Genomic DNA, 25,259 nt, shown 5'->3' with positions numbered 1-25,259 from the left:
TCCCGCTTCAAGACCCTCCTTTCGACCATGCCATCGGCCACCCCCTTTCCCCTCCCCTCTCCTCCCCCTGACCCCAGCTCGGGTTTGAAATGCTGTACACTGTCCAGCGCTTTGGGACATCCTCTTGACGTGAAAGGCGCTATACAAATGGAATCTTGTTGTTGTTGTTGTTGTTGTGAGGCTAGGATCTTAGAACAGATTAACTAGTACTGTTGGATTGAGCTCATCGTTACATTTTTAAGACATGAAAGTCAAAAGTAGAATTATAATTCACGGGGCGTAACTTTTCAAAACATTTTGATGGTGAAAATTCTTTTTATTCAAGAACTAAATGAAATTCACAGAAATAACATGCTGTAAAAATGTTATTAATATCTTGGGAGTGTTAATAGAACACCTTGGCATATTCATAAAAGGTAACACCCAAAATAACTGGACACTCGCAAATGATCTCTGTTCCCATATCAGGGAATGATTGAAGGCTCTGGGAATGTGAGTGTTCCTACAAAGCACGCCACTAATATCTCCGGATGCAACTCTCTCCATTTTAATGAGTTGTTTTTGTGGAGGTTGGAAGCGTTCCCATTCACAGACTTCAAAAGAAACATAAACTCGGTAAGTCAGAGTAGCAAAGCTAAAGATTTACGCAGAATTTCCTTTCCTCCTTAAAAAAAATGAAATGAACTCAATGAATGGAGGTGGAATGAGCACAAAGAGAGCTCAGTGAATGCAGGACTGCATGAGTTAATTACATTTAACAGTTCCTTTTGAAACTGAATTGGATAAATATCTGAAAAATAAAAGTATAAAAGGGTGTGTGTGTGTCTGTGTGAGGAGGGAGGGAGGAAGGAATGGACTAAATGGATAGCTCTTTCAGAATAGATGGGACAGCACTTTGGATCTCAAGGCACAATGGACCGAAAGCTGTGAAATCCTATGAAAACACTTTCTATGACACTAGGGGGAAGCAACTGAGTTCAGTGCCAGTGAAAGAACTTCCAATGAATAGATTTAGCCACAGAAACTCTGAAGCACACTTCACATTCTGTGGAGGCAGTGCAATGATAAACTCAAAGTCTCATACAGTGCTCTGAATACAAAAATGAAATTGAGTGCACTCTCCCCCACAGTAATCTTTTTTTTGTCACAGGACTGGAGCTAAAAAGAATGCAACATCGCAACACTGTGGAATTCCATTAACACCCGAGAAGTCAGTTCCGAAGTAGATTACGTCGGAGTGGAGTTCCCCCGGGTCGATGTGACATATATCCTGGTTTCTGGAAGGAATCCCTGTTTGCGCAAATCGGATTCCTTACCATTAAGAAATACCGCAAATTGAACCCTAACCTAATTTTGATTAATCGGGTAAGAGTGAGGCACTAAACTAGATTGTGAAATAATGCCTAGTTATTAACAGAATTTACGTTCTAGGGAAAAAAAGCTTCAGTTATAGTGCAATTAATCCCTTTCACCCCGTCAAGTAGTGTCAGCAACTATACTAGGGGACCCTATAATCCTAGTGTAGTATTCTGACCCCAAGGATCAGAATTGGATCCATTCTACAATAGACATTCAGACTTATTGGGAAGGTTTTCAGCACTCCGAGATGCTACAAAACATGCAAAAGGCACTATATAAATGCAAGTTGTTGTTGTTTTGCCCAATAATCAAATTGTCAAAATGAGGGCTTATTTATGTCAGTCCTATGTTTGGACACTAGATGGAGCAGTTGGATTGTTGCCTCTCCATCTTATCCTAACTGATCATCGGTGAAGTAAAGCTAGTTGAAGTTCAATGTTTGAGAAATCTTCTCCCTTTGCTCTGATCTGCCAAAGTATCCTGGTCCTCACTCTCTCCGTCTCTCTCACAGCAATGAGAGCAAGCTAAATGTACAGGTTCAAGGTTGTGGAGGGCATGTTTAGGACAGAATCCAAGAAGCATTCACTCACCCCCAATCTCCTGGAATTGTAGTAAAGGTTCACATGGCTTGAAGTGACATTATGTGACATGATGCACATCTGGTTATGGCAGGATTCCAATTTGGTGCAACTCAACCTCAATACAGAAATGAATATCGCACAAGTGCTACATCAATTCACTTGAAACCACTTTCACGGGAAAATTGATTATTGCCAAGGATCTTGCTCTAGATTACAAGGTTGAGAGGTTGTGTACATGCATGTACCTTTTCAGATCACACAATTTTGCTCCAATTAAAACCTCCCTTGCACTTCCACTGTTCAGGTGGTTTCCTGTGACAGTAAGTAAGGTTCCTCCTGATTTTGGTCCATGAGTTGGGGAGATGCTCATTATAATTGGATTCTGCACCAAAAAGAGAAAAAGAGCAGTTAGCATCTTATTTAGTACCAGAAACACTTCTGTCTGAACACCATTTTTTCATTGCCATAATTCAGAACTACTTTTATTTAGCACAATATGTTGGGTCTTGGAACTCATAGTGTCTAGACTGATATTGCAATATAATTCTGTGGAAATGCTGAACTGTTGGAGGTACTGTCTTTCGGATGTGATTTGAGACCCCACCTGTCTGTTCAGGAGGACATTAAAGATCCCGTGGCACTATTCAAAAAGAGAAGGGAGTTTCTCTCTGGGTTCTGGCCAACAATCCCGCAAATAAAATTGGTCACTCACTTCATGACTGTTTTGGGGACATGGATGTGCACAAACTGGCTGCCCATTTGCCTACAAATACACAGTCGCTAAACTTCACAGTAAAATTCTGTGAAGTGCTTTGAAACGTTTCAACAGTAAGATGAATTGATGTATCAAGTGCAAGACTTATTATTGTCATAAAATTCTGAAAATCAAACCCACGTTATATAGATTTTAAAATGTTAAAAAGTAATTCTGAAACAATTTCAATAAAAATGCTTGAGAAATCATCCAAAAAGCAATGACAAAAAAACCAGAAGCATAAGCAGATAGTAGCTGTCATTGTGAACCTGTAATGCAATTAAAGAAGCAGTTTATAATCTCTTCAATCTTCTATTGCATTTGTACAGTCTACTCTGACTTCCTTTCATACACTGCTTATGGCTTTGCTGCCCTTCACATTGCATTTCCTGCATGCAAACAGTCTGCTCAACCTGTTGGTAATGGTGGTGTCAGGCTGCTTTGTTTGTCTGGGGTCAGCGTGACCAGAAAACTAATCTCAAAGATCCTTTTGACAGAGATTAAAAAAAGGTTCAAGGAAATTAAAATGTTTTCATTTTAATTTTTTACCACGCACACGTACACACACAGGTAGGAGTAGGAGATGCACATTTTTGAAATAAGTGTGCAATGAGTGTAAATCGCTTCTTGGAATGACTTCAGACCATAGAGAGGCTATTTAAACCTTAGGTGACAGGCTTTATGGATGAATGCATATCGTTTCCAGGACACAAGATTTTTGTTCAAGTGGAACCAAAAATCCATTTGGAACAGATTAAAAATAGGAAGCAACGCATTCTCAGGCTGTGTGGTTTCAATGATCTAGGTTTGAAACAATTTGTGAGCAATGAGGAAATCACTTTCAAGTTTTGGTGGAACAACTGAAAAAGCAATCACTGAAGCAACAATCTGTGTGCAAAGTACAAAGACTGAATTTTCGAAGTATGTTCTTCAGAAGATCTGAAGAAATCTGAAGAAACTGAAATTTCACCTCTGAGATCATTTGGCTTAAGATTTAAGAAGGTGCAGAATTGTGGAAAATTCTGAAATTCCATTAATTTCAAAGCTGGTTTTCTGCAGGTTTCGTTTTGTCAGTTGACTGTCTGACACATGTAGGAAAAACCAATTGCCATGCTTAAGAATACCTAACCCAGACTAAGTTCCACACAGGCATACCACCTACACACTGAAAATTCTCAATGTCTGGAATTTTTTTTAATATCAAAAAGAATTGGAATGCATACTGGAGGGACCCACAACAGGTTTATCTAATTCCAGAGAGTTTTTGGTGTAAGTTGGCAAGAGCCAAAGCTTCGGGATCCCGGAGTATGAGTTAAGGTACTGCTGGAGTTTAACCATCTAACATACTAAGATTGCCATTGTGAGCACTAACTGGCAGATCTTCTGAAGAACATACTTCGAAATCAAGCAGGAATTCATGATTTTTCACAATTCTGTCTCATCTTAAATTTTGTCAAGACTAACTGATAGAACAGATTGAGAAGATGATCTGCAAAGATTTTTGCTATATAATTGCACATACCAGAACAAAATTGTTTTGAAAAGCAAGATTTTTGAAATAAAAATATACTACAAACACATATTTCATCAACAGTTTAGAAATTCTAACAAACAGGAGTTTAGTTGCATAACTTACCACAAAAGAGAATACACCTGCTTGTGTGGACAAGTTCCGGTTTGAAATCACATTAATGTTGACAGGACTATAATCCCAGGTGGGACTAAGGGCTCCCAGTGTGCAGAGGAGTCTTTGGGAGAAGAGAAGAGAAAATAGCATCATGTAAGAGGCATGCAGTGTAAAACAAGATCCAGTCATACCGACTGCAGTTATTTTCTTCAATGTACATCTTGGGTTAAATTGAAGAACACAAAGGCTGAAGTTAAAATAAGAACACATAAAATTAGGAACGGCCATTTGGACCAACAGCCATTGAAACAGACAGTCTTTTGACTCAGAGTCTGTCCCATCTTTTTCGTCACATCATCCTAATGTTTGTTATGTTCTTAAGCCTAGGAGTGAGACTTGTGCCCCACTGTGGCAACTTATTCAACGCTCCGAGATGCTATGTTGGCTGAGGGGCACTATATCATTATAAATTGTTGCCAGTGAATGAGTTCACTGGACTTGCTCTCCCACTTGTGGCAACAAGATATAATTTTCCCTCTGAAGCCACGTATAACAGGTGCTAACACAGAGCTGTTGTACTCACCTGTTCCTGTTGCTTCTGTTTGCGTCCAGTTTGCAGGGAAACTTTCCAACCTTAATAGACGTCATTCTGGCACTTATCCTTCCCGATTTCAGCGTTGCAAAATCTCTTCCGCAGATAGATAACTTTGTTCCACCCTCTATAGGACCACTTAATGGGGAGACCTAGAAGTATTTAAACTTTAGTTAAAATACTACCACAGACATTCAAATAGTGAAATAATTCAAAGTTAAGACAAATATTAAAAGAAAAATACAATGGAGGGTATTTATAACAAGGTGAACATTTACATCGCTTCACTTCAAGTGTTAATTTGTTTTCTTAACGCATATAACTGGCCACAATGTATTTTTGGTAAAAGGTGCAAGATATTTGTTTTCTCCCTAGTTCTCGCCAGGACACGAGCCAGTCACTCATTAGGGAGTGAACCAATGATTTGCAGGACGCCTCTTTCCTCAGCTCCTGGTGAGAGGGATTCCCAGCTGGTGATGACCTCACTTTTCATCAGGTCATCGACCTGAAACGTTAACTCATTTTCCCCTCTCCTGACCGGCTGAGTGTTGCCAGCGACTTCTGTTTTTATTTCTGAGTCACCCCGTTTTGAATCGGAGGCATTAAAAACATGCACACAAACATGAACATAGGGATTAAGCAGCTCTGACATAACATAACTCTTACTGATGCCATTTGCACCCTCAAAAAAGTTGTACATTTGCTTTGTGTGATCACTCCTAGTTTGAGTTAGTATAGAGGAGCATGACTGAACTTCAGCTAAAATTGATGGATATTTACTGCTGGGCAGCGACACAATTCAGATCTGTTACAACAGCAGAAAGTCATACCTCACTGATGACTGGAAGGCAGGTACTCTGGGTCCATGTCTTATTTATGCATTCCTCCCTTCGGGAGCACTGATCAGTGCACCACCCACACTGCATTAAGCTAGAAGCTGTCAGACACTTACTGCAGGACAAGAAGTGATCACACCCTGGCCCCGTTAGAGGCATTTTGGTAACCTGATGAGAAAAGCCAGGCAGAGGAATTTGTAACTCATCTACGTACACATGTTAATACATCACTAAAACGCTTCAGGTACAGTTCAGAGTACAAAAAGTTAAGATTCCTAAAGTTACCTTTGTTAAAACAGAGGCGTCTTCAACCAAGACTTTTTAAAGGCAACATTAAAGGAGGCTTCACTTTTAAAAGCAGTAAGTCAAGGTATTCTGTTTGCTATGGTTTCACCTGCTGCCCGTGTGAAGTGAAACTTACCCTATTGCCTGTGAGAACAATGATGTAACCTTTTGGATCTGCCGTCCGTTCAACCAGGACAATAGCGGACACTGGGCTTGCATCAAGTTGGAAATTAACGTGGGGAGTCGAACGTTCAATGCGTGAAACCACCACCTGCAAGGACACAAACGGTGAGTGACTAATCTTTCTGAAGTTGGTGAATATCAGGGTTCAGCAGCGTGAAGACATCAACATCAAAGAGAAAAATCTGTCCAACATCAAGTCCCCCACCCACAAACACTTTCTTCTGAATCAACTTTACCAGTAGAATATCCCCCCCTTTCCTCTCCTGCTGGCTCTGACTCATGCTGCAGGACATTTCCACTGAACTCTTCATCCTCCCAATCCTTCCGATCGCCCAAGTTCCTATTCTTCAATGAGTGTTGGCAGGGTGGTCAACAAAGTTGGTGGAGTGCCTCAGCCAAATCTGACCTTGTCCACAACCAATATTGCCCACAAAATATACAGTCAATTCACTTTACAGTATATTCTGTGAAGCGTTTTGAGACGTCTCAAAGACCTGATAACATGCTATATCAAATGCAAGGATTATTATTATTATATCCACACCCAAGCACTTTCCAGAAGGTTTTAGGAGCAACCAAGCATGCGATATTTGTTCTCCAACCCCCCCACCCCTAATGCCTAGGGGGCACTGAGGCCCATTCTAAGTGTTCATAATACCACTCTGACTGACAGTTCACAGAGCAAGGATTGAATTTGGTCTATATCGTTCAGTTCCACCCTGGCTTTTACAAACTGAAAAATATAAAATAGGATCTGAGCCCTGGCGATATACGCAGATAGTAATTGCATTACGTCATTGAAATTTGCAGGTAGAAACTGCCTTTGAACAGGCTGGAACATTAAGAATTAAATAAGGCAGGTAAACAGTAAAATAGTCCTATCTGCCTAGACCTAATGGAAACACATCACAATTCCACTTCCACGGTGAGTGTTCACAGCGTGAAATTCCGGCCCATTTCACATGTGGTGCCTTTGGTGTTGTGCGATTATAAAGGGAAAATCCCATTAGTGGTCAACATTGTCAATGTTGCTACACCCAATGTCAACCAGGATTTTGGACCATCAATAACTTATGATGGCTGATGTATCCAGTTTGGAGCAATCCCTTTCTGCGTGAAACCAAATGCAGCGCTAATACATGGTGTTCTCTTACAATGTGGTTTTCTATGAAGGGCAGTACTACTACATAGCAAATTCATGTCCACCACAACATTTGCCACAGTTAAAAGGTTCTATATGTAAAAGTTCGATTGGACAACAAATGGCAGAAAGCATTTGGTGGCCACATGCTCTGCGCAGAATCTCACAGAACACGGCACCAGAGCTCTGCCACACCGTCAGGCAGAGGACAGCTATGTGCCTTGCAGGGAAACAATGAAACTTGAGGCAAAAATATACAGGTGGCGGTGGTATGTGTGCATGGGGCGGGGTGGGGGGGGCGGGAGGAACTCCAGAAAAAAAATCATGGATCGTTCAGTATCTGGCTCCAAATGTGCCTAGATCTGAAAACAAATCAGTTTTGTCATTCCTGTTAAAAAGAAACAAAATCTAGACCCAAGGTGAGAAAATGAGAAATTAAAGGAGATGGAAGAAAAGGGCAAGTCATAAGAACATCGTAAATCCACCCTAAAATGTTCTGATTGCTTACATGTACCTTTTCAATCCTCCTAAGCAAAGCACTAGAACTTTAGCGAGGTCTGCATCATACTGCGGCAGGAAAGAGCAGTGATGTGTATAGCAAGCCATTGCTTTGTGGAATTATTGATCTTAGCTTCGCTGCCATATGTAAGAGACACAGAGCAGATCTACTGGTGTGCAAGACAAGCAAAGCACATATATTGGTGTGCATGAGATACTGAGCACTGTTCTACTGGGTGCTTAACAACAACAATTTGCATTTATATAGCGTCCCTCACACAGGGTAGTGTCCCAAAGTGCTTCAAGAAGCACGGAGCAGAACATTTTTTTTACAGAAAGGAGAGGCAAAGAATATAAGGAAGAGGTCACCCCTGACGTCATTCTCCCACACCTTCCATGCCTGGATGGAGAGCAGCACTAGCACAGGCTTGTGGGCTGCTCACTCAGAATGGATGGGTGACCTGAAAAGAGGGAGAAAATAATAGAACAAATGGAAAGCTTAAAGGCTTGTGAGTGTCTTACTGATGCAGGGCAACTGGCCACACAACACAGAGAAGTGCTTGCCAAAGTATTACAGTCTCTTTCACAGTCAGTGAAGGTTGAGAATATTGAAATAGCTGCTTGTTCAAACAAGACAATAGGTGAGCATTACTCATTAGAATTCTGGCAAACATGTTGTTTAACTCACCTCGGCAACAATTTGCGGAGAAATCATACCTCTTTGGATGTTTGGGGGAGTGTGGAGGGGTGGGGGGGTTGTGGTGGCAGGGACACTGAAGTTAGATGAACCAAGCTAGTAATCTGCATTTTTAATGTCCAAAACATCAGCCACAGGAATACAGGAATGGCTGAACCCACCACGGTGAGATTCTATCATCACCCCGGGGTGAGGGATAACAACCTGGCAGATGTACTCAAAATAAGTATAGCTTTCAGTTTACATTTTAACTGCATAATGAGTGCGCCACAGTTTCCTTATAAAATCACTAATTGCAGTACAATAGTTGCACCCGAAAGCAATAGTAACCACAGCCAAAGTAATAAAACCCAAAGCAAGCATGTGGCTTTGAACAGCTCCCTGTAGCTAATAGACAGAGAAATGCACTTCATTCCTTCCCTTCTCAAACAGGGTTAAATATTGGACCAACAATGAAAGGTTGGGAGGATAGTACAGGATGATGAATGCCTATCATATGAACCCATTTTTTCATTGGCAATACAACAATCAAAACTAGAACATGTTGTATCAAATGTGTGGAGGGACACAAGCCCATGCCTGTGAATATTTTTTGAGATTTATGAGGCAGGTAGCTAATAAAAGGCTTTGTGCAACAGAACATGGCTCCACGAATGTTCATGATAATTAAAGTTTGATTAATTACAATACAGCTCTGCAAGAATTTCCCACAATACTACTAAAAAGTTCCTACATAATTCCTTTCTCTCCACTGCTGAGTTGCTGAGCAGAAAACTGCTCAGTGACCTTTCCCAGTGCTGAATCCCATCAGGGTAAGAGCAGAGTGATCAGTCTCCACTTATCTGCCAATTTCCCCTTGCTGTCTGCAAAGTAGCGACAGTGACCTGGCCAAGCCTAGATCAGTAACTAACCCCGTGAAGTCTTTCTGGCAGTGACCCCCAAACGATCCCTGTGGGGCACATTGGTACCAATGCACTAAGTTATTCTGATTTGAGAAACAGGGAGATGGGGAATAAGATCAAATAAGCTGAAGAGAATTTTTCAACTGAATCTTTCTTGTGATTTTATAAATGATTCCCAACAATTACTGTACAACAATTTGATTTCCTTTTACACTTGCATGTGGTTGTTGAGTGAAAGCATTATGATTAGAAGTTACAAATGGAAGTAGAGCAGTCAGGTTACTGGAGATTAGAAGCAACTGTTTACCCCAAATTCAACAGATGCAGTTATTGCCAAATAAACAAGTACCGACTCACTGTTTCCTGCTCTTTTAAGTAAGCCTGCCCACATGTGATTCACCGGTGAGACCCATAATTAACAATCTGAAACTCATTTACCTGTTAGATGATTGCAAAACCTCAACGCCCCTTTACAAGAAAAATACTTCACTGTTAGAAAGAACCAAGGTTCAGCTGTGTTGTAAGAAACCACAAGCTCATATTTAAAGAATGACTTGTCTAATTTCATAAACTATTACAGATATGCAACAGCACACCTGCAAAGTTGTTAAATGAGTGGAAAAGCAGAGGTTTTCCTGGAGGTTAACCTGGATGATCTTTAAAAGGTAGGAAGGCAAAGGGAACAAAGCAATGAAATGAAAGGGTTTGTAGGACTTATAACTAGGGGCATAGGATATAAAGCCAAACAGGTGATGCTTAACCTCTACAAATCAGTAGTTAGACCGCAATTAAAGTATGCTGTCCGGTTTTGGTCATGCCCTTTCAGGAAAGATATCAGAACCATAAAGAGAATGCGGAGGAGATTTACCACAATGTTACCAGGAATGAGTGGTTTGACCTAAGAGCAATGACTAAAGAACTGGGCCTATTTTCATTGGACTAGAGAAGATTGAGGGAAATGTAGTAGAGGATTTTAAAATTATAAGGGGTTTTGAAATTAGATAGGAAGAAATTATTTCAACAGATCGATGAGTCAGTGACTAGAGGACATCCATTTAGGATAGTTAGTAAAGGGGGAGATTAGAAGCATTTATTTTTACACAGAGAGTTATTAGGAGTTGCTAGGATATGGAATACCCTTCTGAGGGTAGTGGTTGATACAGGCTCCATATTAGCTCGAAATCTCTGTACTACAAATTTCCATAGTTCTAAAGTAGCGTACAAAGGATTCAATACCTCATTCTAAGACTGAGCAAGCCCAAGATTTTCACTGTTGCTATCAAGTGTGAGCTTAGTCAAATGAATTATCCTCAATCACATTGATTTACAGAGCAAGCACTATTACCGATCAGTCCAGTCACTTCTAGTCATTTGAGGATCAATAAAGTTCTCAGCATTTAGACTCTAATGCCTGGCTAATACTGGGGGCAACCAGTATCATTCCACTTTGATGTGGTGCAAGACAGCGTGGGGATTTGTTCCACTCTCTCACCCCTTCGCTCTCCTCCCCTCTCCAGTACACAGACTGTATTTTAAGAAAATATAAAAGCTTTTTTGTTGGCAGAAATCTCCTAAAAGAACAATTTGTCTCCACCAGTAATGTGGCCAAATAAGCTCTTCACTTTTTCTTAAGGGCATGTACTTGAGCTCGTTTCAGGAGGCCCCTTTTCTTTTTGTGACCTGGTCCAGCAATAGTGGGGTGCAAGGGTTAAAGATGGGAACGAAGAAGCAAATTATCACCTCCTTCTGCAAGAGAACCCACTAACAACTTTGAAATGATGTTCTTTAAATAACAATATTAGTAACAATGATCTTTGCATTTGATATAGCATCTATCATGTCGGGAGGACATCTTAAAGCACTTCACAGCATACAGTGTAAGATTCAGTGACCAAATTATTTTGTAAGCGAACTGAATAAGGGGAATACTTTGCAATGCAATGCATTGTACTGAAGTCCCATTTTTAGTGCTTCTTTGCAATTCACATTCATTCCATGCTTGTCTTTTTGGCCTGTAACTTGTAGGATTAGTTGTTAACTGGTAGGACTCAATTACAAGAATTATATTCCAGCACCTAGTGAAAACATTACCCAAATTTAAATTAAGTAGGTTTCCTATTAATTACCATTACGCCTTTAACATTCTCTTCCTGCCACGATAACATTTCATCATATTAACATTCAAGGCACAACAAATGTCTCGCTATTGCACACTGCAGGCAGTGAAGACAACTGAAGAGATTAATGAGCCACCATTTGCTGGTAACGTATTCTACTGGCAGTGGGGGGGTGGTGGTGTGGAATGATTGATAAGTATTTTTAGAAATCACAAAAATAACCTCACCATTGTAACTATACTCTGTTTGTAATGCCTGACATTAGCAATGCTGTCAGCATTGAGTTAGAAGCTATTGTTACTGTTATTAAAGCATCGATTTACTTGTGTCTACTCGTGATTTTCACATCCGATTTGCTAAGCATTATTATTTTAGGTTATATCCTGAAACGGGTGGAGTTTATGGATATTAGTTGTCTTTATCAATAACCGGCTTGCTCCAAAACCCTGAGTACTTGCGGCTGATATTTTCTTAGTTTGTTATTTAACAAAACACAATACATCTGTGAATAGACTTCAGAGCCAGGATCGTTGGCTCCTGGCCACCAATAGCTTTTTACAGTGTTTTCACTTGGTTTTCCGACACAATGTATTTCCTAAGGTTGTGATTTTGGCTATGTTTCTTAAGTATGAACATAAGAGAGAACCTTTTATTGCTTCTGTGGCCTGAAAAAAATTCACCCTCCAGCCCAGCACAAGAGGGCAATTTGTACCTCTTGTAATGCTTGTGTTGCTCAGTGCTGCCTTTACGTCATCCTAAGTCACTGACTTAAAACCAGCTATTAAGAGCAAAGTTTTGGCACATGTTGGCCTCTCTTAATTGTGCGAACAGGAGCAAGACGTTCCCAAGATCCATCTCCGTCCCAGTGCACTGAGCAGTCAAAGCCCTACAAATACATTCCGCATTATGGCAACACAATGCAAGGTTTGAACACAAATCAATACATTGTGTGTAAAAAAACAAAGTGAGAGGTTACAAGACTTCTTTCTTTCTCTCTCTCTCTCTCTCTCTCTCACACACACACAGTCATTAGGTTATGGGACTGTGTACTGAAACATAATGGTTGAAGCAAAATCTATAATTGCATTCAAGAGGGAATTAGATAGACATCTGAAAAGGAAAAATGTAAAAGGGTATGGGGAAAGGCAGTAGAACGGGACTAAACAGGTTGCTCTTACAGGGAACTGGCATAGGTACAATGGGTCAAATTCTATGAATGTTCCCCCACCCACCTTTTTTTTTACTGCTGGATACACGTCTTCTGGTCTAGAGCTGACAGCCAATATGCTGGTAAACATAGCCAACAGTACTGGTTACAAACCCCTCAGTGGTTCCTGCTTCCTCCACACCTTACAGCATGCAATGCAAGGTAAGCATTATTAGACAGTGCTGTCCTTTGGTTGAGATGTTAAATCGAGATCCCGTCTGCTTGTTCAGGTGGATATTAACGATACTATTCGAAAAGGGAGTTTCTCCCAGTGTCCTGGCCAACAAATCGGCCAAATAAATCAGTCATTCTCTTTAGGACTGATTGCGGGACATTAAAGGACACAAATTGACTATTGTGTTTGCCTACAAAATACAGTCACTAAACTTTGCAGTAAATTCTGTGAAGCGCTTTGAGATGTCTTCCTAACATGAAAGGTGTAATATCAATGGCGAGGATTACTATCATTAAAATAGTTCAGAGGAAACTTAGTTCTCTCTGTGAACTGTCAAGAAAGGAAGCACGGTTCACTGCATAAATACAAGTTCCATTGTAAATCAGCAGCCTTCAGGAATCACTCAGGGAGGCGAGTGTAGGTATCAGGATTTGTATGTGCACAGTCATTTTTAGAGAACACCAGCATATTGGATAATAGCACGGTGGGGGCAGGGGTGGTGGGGGGAGCTCGAGTCCTGTCTCTAAAGATTGCTGAAGAAGGCTCACCGCCTTTATTGGTACCTTGTCAGGGTAACTCGGAAGGAGCAATAAATGCTGCCTCGCTCCTCCAGTGCCACCCATAACCCAAGACAGGAAATGCATTTTCCTGTAGAATTTCACCTTCACTAGATCAGATGGGACTGAACTTACATCATTCGTGTTTCTCCCATCTAAAGCAGATCAGAGAAAAGCCAGCAGTGTAATCAAGGACTTACCTGAATTAATCGACCCTCAGCAGTTCCCAGATTCGCCACTGTTACCTTGCCCTTGGTGAAGACTGCAATTGAAGTCAATAAAACATTTCGGAATTGTCCAAAAAACAGGTCCAGGCGTTGCACAGAGATTGAGATCTCCATACGGGATCCATCATTGCCCCCTCCACAATAGGTCTCTGATGAGCTCTAGAAATAGGAATTCAAAAACAGTCATAAAAGTCAGACATAATGAGAAAAGTGTTTGCCCAAGATTGTTCAATAAGGCTATTTGTTTGGCAGACTTAAGTCCTCTGCTGTTGTATGTCGGCTTAGACAGATCCAACAATTATTGGGAGATTAGATTTTGCTATATAAAGGTGGCAAGTTTAATGCTTGGATTTTATTAGAGAATTCTAGACTGGCATTGAGATGAACAAAATAATAATAATCATCGTCACAGCAATGTCCCACAACAACCATGAAGTGAATGACCAATTTTATCTTGGGAATTGCTGGTCAGGAGACCAGAAGAAACTTCCTTTTCTTTTCGAATAGTGTTATAGGATCTTTAATTTCTGCCTGAATAGGTAGGTGAACCTCGGTTTAACATTTAATCTGAGGATGGCACTTCTGACAATGCAGCACATCCCCAGTACAATATTGCATTGTCAGTCTGTGTCAGCTCAAAGTTGTGACTAGGAGCTTGAAACACAACCTTTTGACTCACAGGCGAGAGTTGTACTAGTCAGGCTGACACACCATGTTAAAACACAAGGCCTGTGTGGAGTCCTGTAGCTCAGTGGTTAGAGCACTCGCTTTGCAAGTGAGAGACCTGAGTTCAATTCCAGGCAGAGGGCGAAACCTTGGGCAAGTTTCCTTACTCCACACAGAGCCTAATAATAATCCCTCCAAAACCAAAACAATAATAAATTGGTCATTTTCAATCTACGGCTGTTTGTGGGACATTGCTGTGCGCAATTGGCTGCCGCGTTCGCCCACAAATATACAGTCAATTCACTTTACAGTGTGTTCTGTGAAGCGCTTTGGGACGTCCTCCCGACGTGAAAAGCGCTATATCAAATGCAAGGATTATTATTATTATTATATGTGAACAAAATCTATTGCTGGATCCAGAGAACAAAGACGAGGGCAAGTTTGCAGGGCTATGGGGAGAGAGCGGGATTGATTTGAGTAGCTCTTTTCAAAGAGCCGGCACAGACACAATGGGCCGAATGGCCTCCTCCTGTGCTGTATAATTCTATGATTCTATGAATGATTCTATGATTAATTGTTACTGTGATCAGGTTAACAGAGTAGGAAATGGAAGCGCAATCTTTTATCAGAACTAAAGGCACAACTACACTTGTACTGACAATGTCTGTTGGATCCAGTGTAGTTACATATTAACCAATTTATGGTGCAGTCATTTCAAATTGCACAACAGTAACTCTACTGCAAAAGTAGCATTGAACACAGATTGCCCATTTACACTGCCCTCTGGTCTCATTTGCTCATCAGGGAGTCTGCATCTGTCAATTCTATTGTTGCAACACAAAGTATATTGACTTTTCATAAAAATAAATTCCTGCACCAAATACTGATCATCAGTAAGGGGGGGGCTGTAAAATGAAATGATTAATGGCCGACCTTGAAGGAGATAGATTATGCGGCTTGTAATTTTAAATCTAAGAGCTGTCACTCCAATGCATTGTAGGCTTGTGCTGCATTGTTGGAGGTTTGTTGACCTTTGGTTGAAATGTGAAAGCGAGGTCCTACGCTTGTCTTTTCAAGTGGATTATGAAGATCTCACAACACCATTTTAAACAAAAAGGGCATTTCTTCCGGTGTCCAGAAGAAAAACAATCCTTCAGATAACAATAATCCTTGCGTTTAATATGGTGCCTTTCACATCAAGAGGACGTCTCAGAATGGAATCACTGCAAAGTGAAGTTACTATGTGTTTTTTNGTAGGCAAATACTGCAGTCAATCTGCACACAGTGACGCCCCCCAAAATAGCCATAAATTGAATGACCAATTATCTGAGGGATAGTTGGCCAGGGCACTGGGAAAAACTCCAGTTTAATGTACCATCCAAAGGATGGATTTTTCACATTAGGGTACAGCTTTTACAATGGTTACTCTGCAGTGTCAGCACACAGAGCCACAGCACGAGGAGGCGCTCTCAATCTCTGGATTTGCATTGATTCACTATGTACTTCAATGACAGAGCAGGCACCTTGGAGTAACCCATTCACTGGGATGCTACCAGATATGAGACAATATAATATAAAGACATGCTGGCTAAATTGAGTATTTACTACTGAAGCAGAGGAGATTGAGATAGGCATATGATAGAGATGTTCAAAGTGAAGAGGGTGACAAAGAAGAGGGAAAAGCTAATTCCTATAATTGAGCAATCAGTGACAAGAGAGCATAATCTCAGGATAGTTTGTGAGAGAATCAGGAGTGAGATTAGAAGGGATTTCTTCACTTAGAAGCCTGTCGGGAGTGTGAAGTTTATTTCCACAGGTAACTATTGAGAAACTCAAAAGGTCATTCAGAAGGGAACCAAACAGGAGCCTGAACAGCAAAAAAAATTGCATGTCAAGGATTTCCACTTTTTTTTTTACACAAACATTTGCGGATGTGGAAAACAATCAGAAAGTAGAGTTAATAATAGGAATTTAGGAACGGGAGTCGGTCATTTGGTCCATCAAGCCTGTCCCACCACTTTCGAAGATTCAATTCCACAATAAAGCACAACAGAAAAAAAAGATAGTGGCACAGATGTGATGGGCCAAAACAACTCTCTTCTGGGCTGAAGATGTCCAACTCAAGCTGCAGAAGGTACCTATTGCCCAAGCCTGTCTTTGCAGGTGAGAAGCTTGTTGTGAGAGAGCATATTGAGTATCAAGTGCCAACACCTCCAGTCCACAAATATACCAAGCCCAGTATAATGGTAATAGCCAGCTAAACTGAGATTTGGGAAAGCTTCAGCATAGCAATTGACCTTTGAAACAGACGTACTTGTTCAGGCAAACAAACGCAAATATTATCTATGCTAGAAAGAAGGTGGGGGGGAGGTGAAAGCAAAGTCATACGCTGCTGTTGTTTCTTCCATGCTGCACTCAAACACACAGCATTGCTTCACGCTATAAATCATCCATGGACCAAAACAGCCAGGTACCTTGCTGGAAGAAATGGCTTCCAGCCAACTGCATGATACGGATGGTCAGCATTGCCAAATAACATAACTTCTTATTTTCCTTTAAATATTAACCAGAGGCTTGTTTAGTAGTGAAACGTATATTACAGTTGCTTTTCAATCCAATGCCCTTGTAAGTTGTCTCCAAACACTACCTCATTTGTATTAACCATGGTTTTCGGAGCTGCCAAATGCGTCAAAACATGCCTCACCATGTTCTTTTTCCTCCTTCCTGCATTTGGCTTACAAAACATGACAGTTCCTCAGCAAGTTGCTACATATCAACACCCCCATCCCTAAATAAAACTGATTATTCACTGTATGGTTGTTTACGGAACATTGCTTCGTGTAAAATAATAATAATCATAATAAGGTCACTTAATCCACGACTGTTTACGGACACTAGTGTTTGTAATTGGCTGCCGAATTTTGCTGCATTTTGCCCACAAAATATGGAGTCAATTCACTTTACACTATATTCTGTGAAGAGCTTTGAGACGTCTAGAAGATATGATAAGGCGCTATATCAAATGCACTGGAGTATCAGCTTAACTATTTAATTCACGTCCCGACATGGGACCTGAACCCACAACCTTCTGACTCAGAGGCAAGACTGACACAAAAGTTGCTTCTTTTCTAGGAAACTTAAAGCAAGCCACCAGAGGCCTGAAGTACCATCGTGTTAACCTATGAGATCATATTGTTTTAATATTTAAGATTGTGCAGAATTGTGGAAAATTCTTAAATTCAATCTTAATTGGGAAGCCAGCTCTTTGTAGTTATTAAAATAAAGACTTGCCTTCAAATTCAGCTTGCAATTTAAGAATTTTCCACAATTGTTATAATGGCAACTCCAGCTACAGAAGGTACCCATTGCCCAAACCTGGCCAACTATCCCTTAGATACTTGGTCATTCACTTTATTCACTGTAAAGTAAATTGACTGTATATTTGTGGGCGAATCGCAGCAGACAATTGCGCACAGCAGTATCCCACAAAAAGTCATGGATTGAGTGACCACATCATTATTATTTTTTTGAGGGATTATTATCCCCGGAAAAGTGATCCACCAATCGACTAACACCCGGGTTCTTACTTACAGCTAGGTAAACAGGTTTGTGGAGTAAGGAAACTTGCCAATATTTTGCCCCGGTGGGAATAGAACCCAGGTCTGTCGCTTACAAGGTGATTGCTCTAACCACTGAGCTACAAGACAGGTATAGCACCTTTTACATCGGAGTGATGTCTTGAAGTGCTTCACAGAATATAGTGTAAAGTGCAGTGACTGCGTGTAATGGTACAGGCTGGCATTTTTTAGGGTGTTTTCCCCTTGCTTAGCAAATCACAGCAGCATTGCTCAGCACATTGGCATTGATATGGTTGCAATGAACCTCAATCTCACTGTATCCATCAGTCACGAGCTCAGGCTGTAAACTATTACAGCAAACACCCCAATGCTACTATTTCTTCTAAAGAATAGATGTTAGCCTCCGAGTGTTAACCCTTTTGTAACCGGAAACATGGCGGTAACTAGAGAACATTAGCCAAGCACAAATCAGATGTATTGCATTCTTTCAGTCACACTTCTGTAACCACAAGGTAAACCTAATTTACTTCAGTACATTAGGAAGATAGTTCAAGGATATTTGTAGGGTTGAAATTAAGGGTAGGATTGTGTTCATACATCTCTCATCAGCAAAGAGACAAGAATGGTAACAGCTCAATGCTTCTAAACAGGCGATCCAACTCCTCCCTCCATAGGCTGCAGCCCATGTCCTCTCCCGCACCAGGCTTTGTGACCCTATGATCCCTTTCCTCGTCCGACTCCTCTGGTTTCCCATCACATAGAGGATACAGTTCAAGATCCTGGTCCTCACCTTCAAAGCCCTACATGGTCTTGCTCCCCCCTACTTCCTTGTTAAATCATGAAGAACCATCATAAGAAAACATTACCTGCTCAGCAAACCCGAGCACCTCTCTAGCCTGCTGAACGTCCCTATCCCCTTTGCAACAGTCATTTCTCTCTAATAGTCATTTCCCTCCCTGCCTCTATCACTCTGCCCTCAGGCAGTGGCAGCTCTCCATAAGAGCTATCTGTTTAGTCCCACTTCCCTGCCTTTCCCCCAATACCCTTTTGTATCTATACAACTTAGTTCAATTGTTTGTACAATTTTATTATTGGGGGTAGTGAGGAAAGAGATACTTTAAAATGAAATAAAATTCCTGACAGAACTGTCCTTCAAATCTCCATCATAGCTGTTCTATTCCTGTAAATTTGCCAAAAGTTGAAGTTAATCATTCAATATGACTCCACATAAACCAACTAAAACCAGCCAGTTAACAATACGTCCAATAAATTAAACATGCCATGCATCAGTTCACTCTATAAAGAAAAGTGTTTTAAAAAAANTATCAGAGTGTGTTTTCTTTCCAGCAGAATGTGAAAATGCTCTTTGTTGAGTGCATCAATTTTACCTTTACACAATACTGGAGGATTTGGCTTCATCTGGATCATCTTTGTCAAGAGAAATCAATACTAACCTTTAGCAGATGCTAATCTGCCCTCCAGAGAGACATTTTGCTTCACAATGCAAGTGCCATTACAGACAGAAATCAATGTGCTATGTCAATTTGTATAATTAAAGAAAAAGATATGGAGATACTCATAGGCTTAATGAATTCAATGTGCATTTTACCCATTTTCTCCAAGAAGCTTAAAAGAAGCTTGTTCAACGCTTCTTTTCCCCACAACTGCAAACCCCGGACTTCTATACACACAGGTTTGTGACAGACAACCTGTGTAGTTCAATCGGTTGAGTTTTGGGCTTGGAGCAAGAAGGTTCTGGGTTTGAATCCCATCAGGTCTAGGCTCCCCTTCACTCTTTCTTCTTGGAAATGAGGTAAGCAGGTTCCCTGAAAGTTGTACTAATTCTGAGGGACAAATATAGTTGACTAACTTGTTTGATTTGGAGGTGTAGATATGTCCTCAAGCCTAAAAAGGGTAGGACGGTCTGGAGTTGTTTTAGTCCGCCGGATTTTTTTTTCCACGTGCGATAACCTAGCACCATGCTAAAGAGTATCCAAACCAAGCAGAATTCCACGTATGCCACGTACACACAAAATTCCCATGTCTATAAAGGAATAGACACTCTCTCCCTGGAGGGACATACCCTGCTAACTAGATTCTACAGAGTAATAAGTGCAGACCAAAGATTGGGGATAACAAAATGTTTGCTGGGTTGCTGTGGAGTTTAATTAACAACAACAACTTGGATTTTGGATTTATATAGCGTCCTCCATGCCGGATGATGTCTCAGTGCGGTTAGCAAGTAAAACGGCACAGCTTACCGTTGAAAGAACCATCTGGCAAGTTTCCCGCTGCTTCTCCAGCTGGGACCACTCAATCCATTAGAGCTTCCATTTATGGGTTAACAGGAATGGTGGGAAGAAAACCTGCCCCCAGTGACTGATCTGTCCATCTAAGTTGTGGCAATAAGCCAAGCTAGTTGGTCTGCCATCAACAGTGTTGGTAGTACTATGGACCCACCTGGCTCATGAATTGGACTATCATCACAGAGGGTTGACTCAATTCTGATATTTCACCCCCACCATCCCCAAGGAATCCTAGTTGGGTGGGTGTGATTAAGCTAATCAGTGATTTGAATGGGTAAGCTGTGTGTTTACTAGACATTGTTCAAGTCACAGCATGGAAATAAACTTGGACAAGGAGTTGCTGAGCCAGCGATGAGCTGTCATGGGATTTTAGCAATTGCTCAAGGAGAATGTTGAGCTTTCTATTCAGATGATAGTATTTGCTTACTCCAGTCAAAAAGCCACAGCATAATTTTTCATGAATGGGCAAGCAATTTCTTGTTGAAATATCACAAAAAAATCAAGAGGACTCTCAGCCTGAAAAATAATACTGACAAAGAATTTTAGAACCCTATTTGAAAAAGAGCAGTTTTCTGATCTCATGTTACTATAGATATATTTGGTGGTGAGGTTAAGTGAGCGGTACACACCATGTCACATTTTCCAGCTATCGCCTCCAGTCACAGCCCAAGTACTGTATGTCTACTTCAGTGTGAACTCATTGAAAAGAATGCAGTCCTTTCATTATTTTCTCTGAATAATATAATAGTGCATTTTTTGTCCTTATAAAAACCTTGGATGTTATGGTCTGTTGAAGGGGGAGAGGGAAATAAATTAAAAAGACATCAAGTCTCTTCCCACCCTCTCCCCTCCCTGATGCCAACCCCTCCCAGATCCCAACCACCCCCATCCCTCGCCCCCACTATAAATCATTATAAAATCAATAGGATGGCTGGATTACTGGTGTGATCAGACAGACACAGGGAAAACAGGATCTATTTTGCCATATCCCTTAATACCTCAACGAACACTACTATCTGTCTATCGCTCCTTTAAACATTTGGGATGTCAAATCAGGAATGCATATTGAAAAAAACACTGAATGACTGAAGCATCAATGAAATTAGGACTTCAAAACCAATGGCATGTACACTTCTTGTGATATCCAGGTACTGTGACAAAATGGAAAGATGCATTTTCTTCCACCACTAAGTGGAACAAGAGCTTATTTATAAGATTCATCATGCTTTAGCTATCATTGTTTGTGGATCTTAGCTGAGGCTTCATATGGAGCGCTATTATTATCTGTCAGTGTCCCCGGGCTTGGGAAGGATAGAAAATCATCTTGTGTTCCTAATCACCGTGGAGTCCTATAGCTTAGTGGTTAGAGCATTCGCCTCGCAAGCGAGAGAACCTGGGTTCAATTCCCAGGCGTGGCGAAACATTGGGCAAGTTTCCTTACTCCACATGCCTGTTTACCTAGCAGTAAGTAGGAACCCAGTTGTTTGTCGATTGGCAGATCGCTTTTCCGGGAATAATAATCCCTTCAAAATTAAATAAATAAAATAATAATACTTTGGTCACTCAATCCATGACTGTTTGTGAAACACTGCTGTGCGCAAATGGCTGCCGTGTTTCGCCTCCAAAATATACAGATAATTCACTTTCCAATATATTCTGTGAAGCACTTTGATATATCTGAAAGATGTGATAAGACGTTATATCAAATGCAAGGATTATTATTACTATCCAGTGACACATGCTCAACAAATGCCACTGTCATGGCATAACTCTTAAGACAATAAGATCACAAGGGGAGATGTGGATGAAGAAAAACCCTGACCCTATTTTGATCTCATGTTCCAGAACTTCCATCTTAGTCTTTTAAATAACAACTTGGGCAAGGTACCAGAGGGCTTTTCATTACCATAGAAATTTACTGCATAGAATAAGTCTATTCGGTCCATTGTATCTGCACTGGCTTTTTTTTATTTAAAGAGCAATCCTTTCAGTCCCATTTACCTGCTCTTTCCCGATACCCCTGCAGCTTATTCCTTTTTATACCATCTGTCTGTGTGTGGAATTAAACCCAATTGTGGAATCTCAGGAAAGAAGGGAAAAACATGAAATATACTTAACGTACCTCATTGACGCAGTATCTAGCAGAACTGTTGTAAAAATGGTGGAGACCTTTTGAAAGCCCTTTGTTGTAACAGCTGTCAATAAATTGTCTGAAGAAGTCATTGATGGAGTTTATGGCAAATGCACAGACAGCTGATTGGTTGGTGGGTTCAGAAGAGCCCGGCTTGCTTTTTGCAAATACTGCAAAGAGCACATCCTCCTCAACAGAAATTCTCATCTGGTTGGCAAAATCGGCCCCCGGTTTAGTTACGTACGCTGCCTGCAATATGTTGAAAATTTCTATGTTGGCTGATCTCTTTTTCCGCTTCTCACTGATGATGCATTCAAGTGGCATTTCCAGATAAGAATATAAGTAAGGATCTGACGAACATATTCGGATAATCTTGGTGTGAAAAAGGGGAGAACCCAATGATTCATGTTGCACTGTCAAGAAGTAAACGTAGGCACCGCTTTCAAAGGCGTAAAGGTATTTGATCGGGTAGCCATCCCTGTGCTTTGGAAGGATGTCCAAAAATGAACGGTCAGAGAGCAACTGAAAGCCATCTTCTGATTCCTTTAGTCTTTTAATGGATAGCGAATGTTGAATGAAAACTTGCGGAGCAGAGCTCAGCGTCGTTCCAACAAATAATTTCACAAATCCATCTTTTCTTGTCATCAACACTCTGGTTCCCAATGGACTTGCAATACAGTCGGGGCACTGATTAGGCTCCTGGTTGGCAGATGGTGAGTAAAGACAATGGGGGTCTTCTAAAATACCTGAAGAACTTCCTTGCTGGATGTTGTGGAGGTGGCATACTCCGTTTCTTGCGCTGCCACAACTGATGAGTTGATCCCCATAGAAAGTCTCGATGAGCAAGACAATGTTTGAGTTATCCTTCCAGACACTGTTGGAAACGTTTGCTTTTGCTTCACAGTTGTCACATGGTAAACAGCTTGGTGATTCCAACACAGGGCCAGTCTTGAACTCCGAGAGCATCTCCAGGTTGCTATTCAAGGCATAGATTTTATTTACTGCACCCAAGTAAATAATCTGATTGTGGAGAACCACATTCTGTATCACTGTTCCTGTGCTGAAGTTGGGGAAGTTATATTTCATGTCCAAGTTAAAGTCTATGTTTTTTTGGGCCTCTTCACACTTGCCATGGCTGAGCTGCACAGCCAGACTTCCGAAGAGCATCAGAAACCAACAAACTCTTGCTGGATGCGTCATTGTAGAAAGGACTCGTATCAGCTGCAACCAAACAGAATATTGTGGGTCAAATAAATAGAAAACAACTCATGGGAAGCATGAACTTGCATTTCTATAAACACTTTGAAATGTCTCAAAGCTTTTCGGAGGTGATTACAAGTGACTATTTACAGGTAAGCGGGGTCTCCTTGGAGCTGGCTCTAAGGTAACATGTTTAGTAATGGAATGTCGGAATTGAGCCTGTTCTCTGTGGCGGTCTCGGTATTCCGGTTCCTGAGCCAGGTGGGTCCGCAGTATTCCAGCGCACTGCTGATGACAGCACAGGCAGCCTGGCTTATCAACAGGACCTGGAAGGGCAGACCGGTTACTGGGGCAGGGAGTCATCCCACTCAGCTCCTGTTAATCCTGAAGTTAAAGCCCTCACAGGTAGGGTGGTCCTAGTTGCACATGCAGCAGGAAAACTTTCCAGACAGCAATATCAATGGCAAGCTATGCGGTTTTAGCTGGTTGGCTCCAGCAGGACCCCAATACACACTCTGGGGTCCCCAGGGAGAGAGTGGGCATTCCATTTCAACCATCTATCTCTGGAATTTTACATGTATAGGTGGGATACATGGAAATCTCAGTTTGGTTTGGAGACTCTTAAGCACGTGATGGGTTTCCGCTGACCAAACATATTTTAAAAAATAATTATCTACACTGCCAAGATACTGCTGCATGAGGTGAATGATCAATTAATCTGGAGAATTATTGGCTAGAGAAACTCTCTCCTTTTTTTTTGAATGGGATCTTCAATGCAAACCTGAAAAGAGGCAGATGTGACCTTAGTTTACCATCTTTACTCACTCTAAGGTCAGCCTAAACTGGGCCTGAACATGCATCTTTTTAAAATCAGAGATAATAATATGGGAAACTGAGCCAAGCTGGCACAAACATGGTTTGAAATCAATGAAGGAATAAGATGTTTCTGGGTACTTGTACAGCAAGTTAATTCCACAGATAGTTTTCCTTCTTGTAGATTTGAACAACAAGGAATTCCACACTGTTCCAGAGCTGAGGTTCTACTCGCATAACTGGCTCCCTGTGCTCCCACCTTGATATAAATAATCCTTGCATCTGATATAACGCTTTATCAAGTTATTGAGACCTTTCAAAGGGCTTCACAAGAATTTTACTGTGAAGTGGAGTGGCTGTGTATTTGTAGATGAAAGTGGCAGCCCAATTGCACACAACAATGCCCCACAAACAGTCCATGACCAATTTTATTTGGGAGATCGTTCTTGAAGGATGAGATTGGATGAGTTGAAGGGCCTTGTTCATCCAAACCAATCTTGGGATAATAGCACACCAGACTTTCCCAAACAAATATGAAATGGGAGTGAAATTAACAAGAATTCCACTACAATTATAAAACATGCGCGGTATCTGAAATGAAGTTAATGATTAACTGCTCTTTTTTATATAACTGGATACCTCAGAATCAGGAATGGAGTGATCCAGTTGACAGATCACTGATGTGTAGAGCAGTGCAATGGCGTGGTGAGTTTTGTTTCAAAATGAGCTCTTTTTTGGAGTGAGAAATAGCTGAGCATTTGCTTTATCTTGTGATTCATGAACCGAGGTCAGTGATAGTTGACTGTAGTGCTGTTTATGCACCTTAT

General features: G+C 41.0%; 1 protein-coding gene and 1 long non-coding RNA gene across 4 annotated transcripts in view; one reads left to right on the top strand and one right to left on the bottom strand.

Moving 5' to 3' along the window:
• Positions 1–25,259, bottom strand: part of met (MET proto-oncogene, receptor tyrosine kinase) — a 51,324-nt gene that overhangs the window by 15,390 nt on the left and 10,675 nt on the right. For all 3 annotated transcript variants that reach the window (XM_007894587.2, XM_007894586.2, XM_007894585.2), the window contains 7 exons: positions 22,411–23,640; positions 13,712–13,897; positions 6,171–6,305; positions 5,744–5,917; positions 4,905–5,065; positions 4,331–4,442; positions 2,186–2,322 (listed from right to left, as the gene is read on the bottom strand). In XM_007894587.2, the coding sequence (XP_007892778.2) occupies positions 2,186–2,322; positions 4,331–4,442; positions 4,905–5,065; positions 5,744–5,917; positions 6,171–6,305; positions 13,712–13,897; positions 22,411–23,640 (2,135 nt within the window). The remainder of the gene's footprint in view (positions 1–2,185; positions 2,323–4,330; positions 4,443–4,904; positions 5,066–5,743; positions 5,918–6,170; positions 6,306–13,711; positions 13,898–22,410; positions 23,641–25,259) is intronic.
• The window catches only part of LOC103179357, a 42,282-nt gene continuing 23,289 nt past the window's right edge, over positions 6,267–25,259 (top strand). Inside the window, exon 1 of the long non-coding RNA XR_487961.2 lies at positions 6,267–6,322. This is a non-coding gene — a long non-coding RNA (uncharacterized LOC103179357). The remainder of the gene's footprint in view (positions 6,323–25,259) is intronic.

The sequence above is a fragment of the Callorhinchus milii genome, unplaced genomic scaffold (assembly GCF_018977255.1).
Source record: "Callorhinchus milii isolate IMCB2004 unplaced genomic scaffold, IMCB_Cmil_1.0 Scaffold5, whole genome shotgun sequence".
NCBI lineage: Eukaryota > Metazoa > Chordata > Chondrichthyes > Chimaeriformes > Callorhinchidae > Callorhinchus > Callorhinchus milii.
This window is presented reverse-complemented; position numbering and strand designations above follow the sequence as displayed.